Raw genomic sequence first — 14,142 nt, 5'->3', positions numbered from 1 at the left:
AAGTTTCAGTGCATAGTATTTACTTTATCAAGGTTATTCAGTAGAAAAACAGAAAGTACTTTTTTGAATTTTCTTTTAATCATGATGATGTACCTATCAAATGGTTGCACAATATATCAAAATATTCTGGAAATTTCAAAAGAAAAAAAACATTGTTAGTAGTATGAGACTAAGTTGCCCGAACTTTTAAAAAGTGTTGCTGCATTGGTGTGGGATCCTTCAAAAATATACTATTTTTGAAGGACCCGACACGCATCTGTCAGCATTTGTAAAGAGTCCGAACAACAGAGGTATGAGGGATATCATCAAACACCTTGCATTTTCTGTCTATGGTAATGTTGTACGGTCTCAATATGCTTTCCTTTTGTTTTCTTCTTTCTCTCTATTATCAAGAGGAAAGTCTTATACAATGAAATGGACAATTTCTCACAAAAAAGATGAGTACGAATGGAGAAGGGAGAAAAAACACATGAATTTATAAACAATGAAGAAATGAAATCTTATTAAAATTATCTATCTAATAACAACATATGCTTTTGCTCCGTTTTGCAAAAGAAACCATCAGAAGTTACATTCAATAATTGTAGAAGCTACCCTCAACAATTCTCCTGAAATTAGCTTTCTTGCTCGAAAGAAATGCAGGATAAAGGTATAAAACTATAAATAGTGAAATTAGCAGATTTTTCATTATGTTAGATCACAATGTTCAGGCATTAAATTTAGATATGCTTAAAAATGACATTCTATCTTAAACGGAAATCTATCTAAGCTCTAATACACACGACTAAAATTTAGAGTATGTCATTTCGTAGGAAAGACTGACAGTTGGTAAGTTTATGAAACTAAACGACCAAACCAAACCTCATTTGGGCCTGTGTTGACAAGATATCTAGCAGTCAGTAGTAGATATTGTTGTTGAATAGATAAGAGATGCAGTGGAACCCAATGAACAGATTATCACAAAGAAGAGCTCATATTATGTTTATATTAGTACTTCAACAATATGAATTAAAGGGTTCAGTACCTCTAAATGCCCCAATTATTCTTTTTGGACGGTAGTTTTATCATGATGTATGAATCCTTGAGTCGATTTCTTTTGGTTATACTCTGTGATGCACAATATTTGTATTAGCTAGTACTCTACTCTTTGGATGTTTGCTTGGAAAATGTTCTCCTCTGTACCAATTTGGTTATTTCATTTATGATGATACCAAGCAAAGCAAAAGTATAAAAAAATACATTCAAGCGAGCTATTTGGACCAAAGCATATTTACCCATACCACCACACACATCCAAAATATATGCTCTAGTGATATAACTAAGGATTAAAAACACTTTGCTCAAACAAATGTATATGCATGTCCAAAAGAAGAATAACAAGGCACAAGCGAGATAAACTGTGCAGAAACTTCTAGTATAGCCATAAGAACATGAAAGTAGAAAATTTTATAATAAACTAAGAAAAAAATCAGAAATCACCCAAGAATTGACAACAAATCTACCTCCAATAGAAACGAAAATTAAGGGGAAAAAGGGTGAGAAAAATAAGAAAATCAAAATCTGAAAAATCAAAACAAAAGAGTGAGAAGATTAAGAAAACCAAAAACTTATAAGAAGAAAAGCAAAGATTTTAAACTAAAGACCGAAAGACTTACCAGTTTAATCCTCCTCTTGAAAGAGATTGAATTAAGAGCTCTAATTACCCTTAGATCAACCCAAAGCAATCTCAATTTCTCACACGTGAAAATAAAAGGCCTTCAGGTGTTAATGACCAATCAAATTGAGCCACAAATGGCCAAAAATTATGAGGCCTTATACTACAATTTAAAATGCTTTTGATATTACAGTACAACTTGAAATGTTTTTTATACCACTTCTTAGAGCTGTGTTAGTCCCAACACCAAGTCCCACTTCTAAATAAGGGTAATATAATATAATATATATATATAAATTACCAACTTTAATAGTGATTTATAATATAATCAAAAAGATATTAACACTCATTTATATAATAAATATAGATGAATAATATCAATACTTCTTTTTGAAATATTAGAATCATTTTTCCAACATTATCTACTAACACGCAATCATCTAAAAAACTAGAAGTAACAATGTTCAACAATTAAAACAAGTTTCATCACTAAAACCCATTATGATAAAACATATGCGGACATAACCTCCTAAAATTTGAAAGTCATGTCCCGAAACATCTACATAGTCTAGAATACGGAGATGCAACCCCAAAACAAAATAAGTCTAAGTCCAAAAAAATGGTCTGAGGAAAAAGATGAACCCACAGCATCCCGAAAGAATTAAGCAACTCACCCTTGGACTCAGAAAGAGCCAAATTCACAACTGAGGTCGTGTAGCAACCGTTGGAATATGCCCTGTACTCAACAAAAAAAAGGAGAAAGTGCAGTAATCGGTACACAAAATTAATAGTAAACTAGTTATAAAATCATCGGTCAGCTCCAGTTATACTAAGTATAAACAGTTAACAGAAACTTAGTAAAACAAGACAACATGATAATATAGCTACAATCAGTAACATAAACGTGACTCCCAATCCTCATCCTGATTTAACAATCACAAAAATATGCTCAATAACATTACAATAAAACCAATCTGATTCACTCATGGAACCAACACACAGAACAATCACCTGTACAAGACGTGACCCGAAAACCAATCGATATAAAACTTGTACCAGGCGTGGTACTAGAGACAACTAATAGATATTTTGTATCATTAATCAAACTTGGTACCCGAACCAACCGATGGCATGTACCATGTGTGGTACATAGGCCAAGAGATTTACATCACATAATCACATTCACACTGCACATAATCACACTTGTAAAACACAATCAAATATGACAAGTTCATTATATGATATTTTTATTTTTAATTAAATATTGGCCATGGGCCATTTTATAGATTAAGTGAAAAAGAGAGCAAAGATTTACCCAACCCAATAGTGGTAGACCCAAAAGCTAAGAAAAAGACAAACTAAAGCTAAAATAAAATAAAATAAAAAATAAAGGACAAATTACTTAACTACACTCCTTTACTTACCTTAATATCCATTTATCCCTACTTATTTCAAAAATTTCAAAAATCCCTTATTTACCTATGTATCCTGTGCACAACGCTATGTATCCCGCTATGTGGAATGTATCAAATACTATGTATCCCATGCACAACGCTATGTATCCCGCTATGTGGAATGTATCAAACCTAATGTATCCCGTGCACAACGCTATGTTTCCCTCTATGTGGAATGTATCAAACCTAATGTATCCCATGCACAACGCTATGTATCCCGCAAACATTATTTTTAAGGGATTTTTGGTAAATAGAAAACTAGAAGGGATAGAATGTTATTTAGTACTTATAATATGTGGTTCCTATAATTTATACAAAAATAAAGCCACAAAAATTATCCTAGAAAATGTCAATCTTTCTCCCATTTGAAATTAGGAAAGTCATGTCTCTCTCAAGATCGTGAGCTTCTGCGGGTTTAACCGATAAGTTCATCTTTTTCCTTTCCTTTCAATTCCTCAATCTGCATTTCTCAATTGTTTTCATTTTTGTTTGTCGATTTTCCAGGTAGTCCCTTGTTGTTGTATGGTTTCATCTATGACAGAGTTATCTTCTTTGAATCTTGTCACCATACCCTTGTTTTTCGCCTTACACTTATCTTGTGTTAGATCTGTAACCTGTGTTAGTAGTGTAGTTGTTGTGCTCTGGCTTTGTTTTCCGTGAGCAGCATAGTTGTGTGCTCTGGCTTCGTTTGTCATGCCTGTGAACCCTTTACTGTCTTGTAGTAATGTATCTACTCCTGACCATCAATTATTTGTGTGTTGATCACCTGATTGCCTTGTTCTTGATTCTTAAATTCGGTACCGAGTGTTTGTCCAAGTTGAGGATTTTCCTCCCCTGCAATGGTAGCTCGCTGTATGTATTAAATTGTTGTCTCCCTGTCATTTAAAATGCATAATTAGCTAAGTAGTCGGCTAATGTATTCCCTTCCCTATAAATGTGTTCAATATTAACAGTAGAATATTGCATCAGTGTTAGAATGTCTTCCACCATAATTCTAATGTTCCATGGTATCTCCCAATTTCCTTGTAGTATGTTCTTCAATAGCAATGAATCGGTCTCTATTGTTACTCTCGAAAATCCCCTTGTTGTACAGTGATATATTGCTTCCTTTATTGCCACTGCTTCTGCTTCCACGTTAGTTGTTTCCGGTATCTCCTCTGCTTGTGCATAGATTAAATTTCCTTCCTGATCCCGTAGGCAGTAAGCATAAGAGCTCTTACCTGGATTGCCCTTACTTGCTCCATCTGTGTTGCACTTTATAGTATTTGAATTTGGGGGCATCCATATGATCTTTTTTGTAGTATATCCTTGGCATGTAGTTCTCTATGAATTTTACCATATCTGACCAGTTGGTGGGAAATTGTTTCATACTTGGAAAACTTGATCTTGCAAATTGCCATACATTGAGGGTAACCTGATAGACAAGTTTATTATATGTCATGTTTCCCTATGTCTGATGATATTTCTTCTTTTCCATATTTCCCAAAGTATAATTGCAGGCATAATTTTCATAATTTGTTGGAGTTTGTGACCTGCCTGTGCTGTCCACCATGTTGTTAGCACTTGGTTTAGGTTTTGTCCTTCTAATCTTAGACCTGCAAAATGAGCAAACATCCTCCATAACTTATAAGCTATTGGAGAGGTTAAAAAAAGATGTTCCACAGTTTCTTGTGTTGGATTATCACAGCACCAACATCTTGATGATATGTTCACCCCCATTCTCATCAATATATCATCAGTGGGTATTCTATATTTCCAAACTCTCCAAATAAAGAAAGATATTTTGAATGGAAGTCTCTTTTCCTACATGTTAAGTAATCTACTTTGCCTCTCTTTCATCTGTCTCACATACTCCCAGGCACTTTTAACTATGAATTTTCCACTTTCTTCAAGCATCCACCATGTTCTGTCCAGTATACCATCAGGACTTGGGATTGTTTTCAGTATGTGTTGTACAATATCTTCTGATAACCACCTTCTTAGTTTGTCTACTTTCCAACCCTGTTGATTTGCAAATTCCTTGACCTCTATCTCTTCCTCTTGACTTGTTTCATGACTGAAGTAATATAGCGCTCCTTGAGTTGTCCAGTTATCAAACCAAAGAGTTGAGTCTCCCCCTTTAATTTTCCACCATATTTGATGTTCTATCAACTCTCTAATCTTGATCATTGTTCTCAATGTGGCGGACGCTCCCTTACTCTGAGCAATTACTAGATGTAGCTTTTTACAGTATTTATTACCCATGTAAGAGCTCCAAAGTGTAGTCTTTGTTATGAAAATCCACCATAATATGCAAAATAGAGCTTTAGATATATCAGCAAGAGATCTAAAACCAACTCCTCCTTCCTCCTTAGGTAGACATAATTTATCCCAACTTATCCAGTGGTTCCTTTCACTGTCTGTAGTGGTTTTCCAGAAAAATCTAATGAGCATCATATGTATCTGTCTTATCACTCCTTTTGGATGAGATAAATCAATCAATAAATATTTAGGAATACTCTGCAACACATGTGAAATTAAAACAACTCTTCCATCAAATGATAACATTTTTCCTTGCCATCCCTGTATTCTTTTTCCCACCTTTTTAATCACTGAATCATTGTGGGAAATCTTATTTCTTCCATAGAATATAGGACATCCCAAGTATGTGAAAGGGAAAGCTCCATGTTTTATGTTGGTTAGTCTTTTGATGCTTCCTATCAGTCTTGGATTCACCTTTTCATGTACATAAAATGCACTCTTCTCCAAATTAATTAGCTGACCTGAAGAGTTTTCATATCTTCTTAGTACCCTAATTATCATCTTCATTGATTTCTTGTATGCCGATATAAATAAAATTGTATCATCTGCATAAGAAAGATGGCTAATATTTGGGCTCCATTTGGGTAGACCATATCCTTTGAATTCTTAATTTTCCCACAGAGCATTTAAACCCCTCGTTAGTGTTTTTGCTGCAATTATAAAAAGAGCCGGTGATAATGGATCTCCCTGCTTGACTCCTCTAGATGACTTGAAAAATCCATGAGTCTGCCCATATATCAAAATTGAGTACCAGTTATTGGACAGAAGTCTATATACCATGTCAATTAAAACTTCAGAGAACCCAAATTGTCTCAAAACTTTAGTGAGGAATACCCATGATAGCCTGTCATATGCCTTGGTCATATCTAGTTTTACTACCACATTTGTTGTTTTTGTCCTCATCCTGATATCCCTTATAATCTCCTGTGCCAAAAGAATATTTTCCACTATATTTCTTCCTTTAACAAAACCTGTATGGTTTTCCGAGATGATAGTAGGCAGAAAATTCTTTAATCTCTCATGTATAACTCTAGAAATTATTTTATTACAGAAGTTACTCAGGCTAATTGGTCTTATATCTGCATAGGTATGCACCTGGTCCTTTATTGGTATTAAGACCAAATTTGTGAGTAATATATCTGGGAATCTCTTGGCCTACAAAGAAGGCCCTTACCATTCTAATTATGTCTTCTTTTATGATGTTCTAGCATGTATGATAGAAAATACTTGTAAATCCATCTGGACCACATGCACTTTCTTTATTTAACCCAAATACTGCTGCTTTAACTTCTTCTGTTGGCAATTCCTCCAGCTTTTGATTCTGCTCCTCTGTTACCAAACTAGGAATATGATTTAATAAAGAGAATTCTTTTTTAGATTGATCCTCTGTAAATTGCTCCTGAAAGTATCTTATGGCTTCAGCAGCTATGTCTCTTTCCTCTGTTAGCCAATCTCCTTGAGTATTCTGTATTCTATTTAGCTTCAACTTTTTCCTTTTTCCTGTTACATATGAATGAAAGAATTTGGTATTCTTTTCTCCCTCTTGAAAACATTTCAGACCTGATTTCTGTCTCCAGTACTCTTCTTCAAGATGTAAGTATCTGCTTAATTGTGCTTGAGCTTTATGTAACTCTTCTTTGTTATGTAAGGTTGGAGATTCTTCAAATCTGACTTCATGAGCCTGTATTACATCCTCTAGTGTTGCAATTTGCTGAAACACATCACCATATGTTTCCTTACTCCAAGATCTTAGAGCATAATTCACCCTCTTCAATTTCTGTTGTACCATGTAAAAAGGGTCAAGTCTCCAATGTTCCTCTACTAGCTTTTCAAAAGAGGAATGTTTAGCCCAAAAGTTTAAGAACTTGAATGGTTTGATAATTTCCTCAGTATTCTGTGAACATTCCAACACTAATGGAGAGTGATCTGACCCTTTTTTAATAAGATGCTTGATCTTCATAGTTGGAAACAAGTTCATTAATCTTTGATTTCCCAAAATTCTATCTAACCTTTTGAAGATGCATGCATCCTCCGATCTTCCATTCCACCATGTGTAAGTGCTTCCAATGTAGCCCAGGTCATATAGACTACTAGTAGCAATACAATTGGCAAAATCTTCAGTTTCCTGACAATAGACCGGAAACCCACCTAATTTTTCTTTAGGAGAAAGCATTACATTGAAATCACCTCCTACCAACCATGGTAAGGAAATGTGACTAGAGATATGTTGTATTGAGTTCCATAGCTCTTCCCTGTTAATTGCATTACAAGATGCATACACTACAGTGACCAATGCCTCAACTCCCATGTTTTGATGTACCACTTTTAATGTCATTTGTTGTGTAGAATCTTCATTAACATCTACATGTACATCTTTTGTGAATATCCATATTTGACCAGAGCAATTTACCAAAGCAGTATCATGACCCAATCTTCTTCTATATCTCTCCAAATCAGATAAATCTTGAAAAGGTTCCATCAGACCTATTAACCAGTAATTATTTCTTCTATTTTAATTTGTCAGTCTCTCAAACGCTTGTTGAGTATTCACTGACCTAATATTCCATAGAAGGATCTTATTCATCATTAATGACTGTGTTTTGAGGCAGCTTGCCTCTTTGGTAGTTGTCTTGTTGCTTGTGAGGTATCTTTTGAGATTTTCCACTTTTGTTTTTTAGATGACTCTCCTCTATTGCCCTTGTATGTCTTGGTGAAATGTCTCCTGCTTTAGCCACCTCTTTTATATTCTTCTCCAATGTTTCCTTCTCAATGTTCTCACGTCTAAGGTTGTTGTTTTGCATTTCTATTTCTGCCAAGGAAGCATCAATTTCTTCCTTGTCAGGATCTAAAATGACTCGTTCTGTTGTATCTATTGCCTCTATCCTTTCTTCATCATGTGTGTTCTGTTGCTTTGTTAATTCTAGCTGATTCTGACTTGTTGTCTACTCTCTGTTCCCTAACTCATCCGTCTTATTTTCCCCTTGAGTTTTCTTTTTCTAAATGACTTTCTCCTTGGAACTTATCTCACATGTGCTTTTCTCTTGTGTGCCTGTGTTATTCGTAGGTGTTTCACTGCCTACATCGTGTTTACTGTTAGAACTAACTTGTGGTTGTGTTATCTGATTCTCCTTTGTCCCTTTGTCTTTTTTAAAATTAATATCCACCCATTGCCTTGTTCCCATTTGCTTGTTGATGTCTCTTTCTTCTTCAGATTTGTTGCTGCTAAGTTCTTCTTCCCTGTCCTTGTTCTCTTCAGTCTCCTTGGTCCCCTTTGTTGCACTTGTATTAGTGCCGACTCCTTCAGTATGTTTTTCAGCTTCCACTTTATTTTTGCCATTGTACATCTCTATTATCCTTCCCTTTTTATCTTTTGCATATTTATTTCTTCGCTACATCCATTCCTGCTTTCTTTGTGTGTTACCAACAACTTTACCACTACTTAGTATTTTGGTCTGAGTTGTTGTTGTTCCCATTTTGTCCTTATTTTCCTCAAGGTTTTCTCTAAATTACCTTTCCAGCTCTGGGTGTAATGCACCACATTCAGTTTCTCTATGTCCCTGTAGCTTACAATAACTGCAATATTTTGGCAGATAGTCATACTTGATTGTGATCCATTTAGAATTTACTTTTCCTCTGACTTCATCCTCTTCTGCAATTTTAATCCTCTGTGGATGTTGTGCTAATAAATCTACCTCCACTTTAACCTTTGCACAACTAGGTCTAGTCTTGTTTTGTGTCGCCATATCTACTGTTAATGGTTTTCCAACTGCAGAGGCTAGTGAGAAGACGACTTCTCTAGCAAAGAAATTAGGCGGCAAGTCTGGAAAACTAATCCATGCTACTGCTATTGATGGCTCCTCTTCTGGAACAAACCAAGGATTCCACTTCAATGGTCTCATCTGATAGTATAGGTTGTGCACCTTCAAATAGTATGTTGGGGTCGACATCATCTTCACATAATCCTCCAATAGAGATAATCGTATTAAAACATGTCTGTTTTCTAATAGTCCTATGTTGCATGGCCCTTTGATCTCGCATTGCACTGGGATTACTTTACGTAATTCATGTAAATCTGGCTTATCAAAGAGAACTTTCTTATTGCAACTGCAAAATGAAATTCAAGAGCACCGTAGAGTGCTAAACTTCCTTTTGAGAAGTTTTAGAACAATGGATCCTGCAAGGAAAGAAGCGCGCATTCGCGCTACTAGAGAACGCATAGAGGTTTTGGAGGAGAGGCAGCAAGCGCTGCGGGTGGAGCAGGAAGCGCTACGCTCGGCAGGTCAAACATCTTGCTTTTCACCCTGAAAGATTCCTTCGAGAGGCATATTGTAAATTCTCTTGTATGATCATCTGTTGAACTTCTGATGACTTCCAAGTGATTTATGGCTCAGCATGTAGTAAACCATTGTCTTCCTCTGAATTGGCATTGTGTTGTAATCTGATTTTAATACTTCTGAGAACTTTGTGGTTAGAGAAGAGGGTTATATTGTGGATGTGGAGGGAGCATCCTCCAGTGGAGGTTGTCCGCCGGCCACCAGGGCCATCAATGGTAGTAAGTGGTGGTTTTAGGTCTAGTGTTCAAAAGATGCGTCCTTTTCTTGTGTTTTGGTCTCGGGTTATTATATTATATGAGATTGACTAGGGTGGCAAACGGTAAATTGGATCGGTTTGGATGAATTGCGCCAAAATTGATTGAATTACAATCTATCCTATAAAATATGGGTAATTATGAATTTGGTCAAATATGGTTTTGGTAAAATGATTCTAACCCACTTTAATCTCCTAAAGTCAAAAAACATTAAATAAAAGTAAATTGTTAATACTCAACCCTATCACCCCCACCCCACTCTTGAATAATTAAATTGTTTAAAAAATAATTTTTCGTACAAAAAAGAATTTATTTTTTTCCACTTCCATACCCCATCCCAGCCCACTCCCCACCCACACCTCTGCCATCCCAATTTTTTTAATAAAAAAAATTCGCCCAGCCTACCCACCTCTACCCCAGTACCAATTGTTTTTTAGAACAACAATTAAAATAATATTTTTTTTAAAAAAAATCCCCCCCACCTCCACCCTACCCCTATCCAGACCCTCCTACCCCCAATTTGTTTTTTAATGACAAAAAAGTTAAATATTTTTCACACCTTCCCCCTCCCTCCAAGCCTACCCCCACTCGAACCCCCTACCCCCACCCCTCACATAATTTTTTTTTTTAAAAAAGTTAATTTTGATTCATCCCCCACCTCCACCTACCCCCTACCCATGCCCCCACCCATATTTTTTAAAAGACAATTAGTTTTTTCTCCCACCCCACCTCTACCCTACCCTACACCTCCACCCGACCCCCTAATGTTCTTTTTTTAAAATAAAATAAAATATATAGATTTATAAATTTTTAGTGCAATTAAGGATATTTTTTTATTATGATTGGGTGATCTATGAGTCTATATGGATTCTCATATTTTACCCATTTTGTCCATATTTGTATGATATCTTAAATATAAATCAAAACATATTTACCCATTTAGAAAAGGGCAAATTACATAAATCACATACTTTTAAGGCAAAATTACAATTTATCCCTTAAAAGTTTATAATTACAGAAATCCTTCAAACGGATACAATAATATAAGTGCTGATACATTAATCTGATGCGCGAGATACATTAATCGTTAAGTAAGATACATTACATTTTATACATGATACACTAATCTGATGTACATTTTATACATGATACACTAATCTGATGCGCGAGATACACTATTCTGATGGGCGAAAATGAGGAATTTTGGAGATTTGTAAAACTTATAGGGGATAATGGTATTAAGTAAACTAAAAGGCGGGATTTCTGTAATTTTTCCTTTAAAAAATATGAGTCATCCATTTAAATAAATATGGATTAAATGGATCCTTTCACTTTATATGGGCAAAAATTGTCACCCCTAAAATTGACAACAAGATATCATTTCAGTTTCATCCCTTTCTAACTCCCTAATCACGTATTGTACAAGTAACACTTACGAAACAATTAACATGAAGATACAATGTAAACAAGAAACAATTCACCCATCACCTCCTCAAATCAAGCCTGAAAGCTCTATTGAACTTGAACCTTCCCCTTGTTATGAAACCTAACTTGTTCTTGCTCTATAAACAATAATGCAAAACAAAAATTATACTGGAATTATATCCTAATCTCAAAGCGCAGGACACTCTCATGATTATTCCACCTAAACCAGGGTTTTCCACGGTTAAATCAAGTCAAACGCTCCCCTAAAGTTACCACCACAGATTCTCATTCCTAAGAATCAAAATACCAAGTTAGGAGATGATTTACTTGCCCTTACAGATAGATGCTTTTGTGGTAAAAACATTAAAATTACTCTAAGCGCCCCTGCACTTTCCTAAAATGCTCTTAAATGATCATGGGAGGTTTTTGGAGAATTTTCTACATTATTAGCAACTTACCCTACCATAACGGTCTTATCTTGCTATAGCGGCATCGCTGTGCCGGGATATTCTTCTACAGAAGGAATCAATTTCAATACTGTAGCGGCATGTCACCTATTATAACTATAATATTCCAGAAATTTCATGACTAAACTAGTAGCTAACCTAAAACTAACTAGGCTAAGCTAAAGCTTGATGTAAGAATTAAAGCCTTAAATTTACCTTAAGATTTATGGTTTGGTGCTAGGAGGTCAAGGCCTAAGCCCTAAGGACCAACCAAGAGTCCTTGGGGAAAAGACCTTAGGGCTGCCAGGCAGTGACCCACGAGATGGTTCCACGCCACGTGGATCAACCCACACCCCGTAGGGAGGCAGCGTGGGTGAAACCCCCTTGGAATCTGCCTAAGGCAGTAGCCACGGGCAGGACCCACGTCTCGTGGCCTACCTCCGTAGGTCAAGGCCCCAAATGGACACTCTCTGAAGCAAACCACAAATGACCAGCACGGGCCGTGGTCCCACCCATGGTCTATGGGTCCCCCAATCGTGGATCACCCCTGAAACGACCTTTTGGCAGTTGAGTCTAGGGGTTCTTTAGTAATTTCCTAATTAATTAATAGTTATGTGGTGTCGTTTTAAGCTTATTTTAAAGGACTATATAAGTATTTTTCCCACCCAAAATAATCCATCTAAAGTCATAATCATAAATTCCCAAAACCAAATCAAAACCTCTCTAAATATTCTCACTCTAGAAACTCCATTGAAGAAGAAGAACAAGGTCAAGTCTAAGGATCAAAAAGCAACCTTTTCTTTCCAATTTCGTGTGGAAAATCTCCCTAAGGTATGGTGGCTTTCATTCATGGTTAATCTTTCAACCATGGAGTCCTTAAATTCTCTATTTTCAAAGTACATAAAGTCTCCAAAAACCTAGGGTTTCTATTCTAAGCCATAGATTCTTTTCAAAACGTTTTCATTGATTTAGTTAATGTATATTATGATTGAATTGTTGATTATCAAGGCTTATATGAGAAATCCCCCATAATCCATACTTTCCCATAACCCTAGTTTGTGACTTGCGAATTGGGTGAATTGTAGTAATTATGAAGTTGTGCTTATAGGAGATTAGTTCATTTAATCATGTCTCCATCTATATCTAATGTAGTAATATTAGATTGATTGGTTGGATGTGATCTATAGCCTTGAAGGGAAAACATGAAAATTGACTATATGTATGAGATTTGTGTGTATACAATTGGATTGCTTTGGGATTAAAGTAACTAAATTATAATCTAATTGTTGTGTTGATTGGATGATTATCCTCATGTACACACTTAGGTAAGAATAGAATGCAATGTGAAAGGTTTGTCACATATAGTGATTTTTAGGTTTGAAGACTAGTCTCACATATTGAATCTATGAGCTATAGTATGAGTTTGTTGGTTGAGTGTCAAGACATTCTTCTTTAATTATCAACTTAAGTCAAGACTTAATATAAACGAGATGGGAGTTGATGCTTAGCACCGAGTGGATATGACTATGAGATGGAAGCTTTTACACTAGTTGAGTCCGGCCTCCGAAATGGGTTCCTTTTACACTAGTTGAGTCCGGGTTCCCAAAGTAGTTTTCTCATGAGATGGAAACCTTCTACCATAGTTGAGTCTGGGTTTCTAGAAGCAATCTGTGTATCCCATAAACTATGTGCCCACATAGGTCTTTAGCTAGTGGATCCACGTAAGCTAAGAGTTTTAGTTCTACCTTAGGCAAGTAGGACAACCCATTTTCGGTGTGGGGTAGACACCGAATTCCATGACTAAGCTCTTATGGTCTATGTCGGTTAAAGCTAATCCCACTATGATAGAATGAACTAGAATTGGAGTTATGAACTATAATCACTTAATGAGTATTCCTTAGTGTGGATAGGGGTATGGGACCTTATCCATACATTGCACATGATTGCTTTGATGGTTCTTATGGTTTGTTTCCTTTATGTTGAGATGATCAATATGTTGAATATGTATGTATCTTATGATTTTGCACTTGTTTCTATGATAGTTCATAAACTTGATCAAATGCATAGTTTTCAGCTAAATTGTTCCTTTTAGCATCTTAAATGGTTTTTATGCATAGTTTCCATACTTAGTGCATTTTTGTACTAACCCATATATCTTCTATATTTCTACTAAGTGTAGGTTCCGGCGTTTAAGGCGATTCCTTCCTGTTCAAGCTTGGGTTGACTACTCTTCAAGCTTGTGGTATGTCCTTATGGATCCGAGGACATGAGCTT

General features: G+C 35.8%; 1 protein-coding gene across 1 annotated transcript; it reads right to left on the bottom strand.

Annotated features, from left to right (window-relative positions):
• Positions 1 to 6,015: 6,015 nt before the first annotated feature.
• LOC125809911 (uncharacterized) lies at positions 6,016 to 7,888 on the bottom strand. The gene is made up of 3 exons (XM_049489454.1): positions 6,637 to 7,888; positions 6,244 to 6,380; positions 6,016 to 6,135 (listed from the first exon to the last, which is right to left on the bottom strand). Exons 1-3 carry the CDS (start codon positions 7,886 to 7,888, stop codon positions 6,016 to 6,018), a joined length of 1,509 nt encoding a protein of 502 aa, XP_049345411.1.
• Between the last annotated feature and the right edge of the window lie 6,254 nt (positions 7,889 to 14,142).

The sequence above is a fragment of the Solanum verrucosum genome, unplaced genomic scaffold, assembly GCF_900185275.1.
Source record: "Solanum verrucosum unplaced genomic scaffold, falcon-dt-bn FXZP01000257.1, whole genome shotgun sequence".
In the NCBI taxonomy this organism is placed as follows: Eukaryota; Viridiplantae; Streptophyta; class Magnoliopsida; order Solanales; family Solanaceae; genus Solanum; species Solanum verrucosum.
The sequence above is the reverse complement of the archived record's forward strand: the minus strand, read 5'-3'. Positions and strand labels throughout refer to the sequence as shown.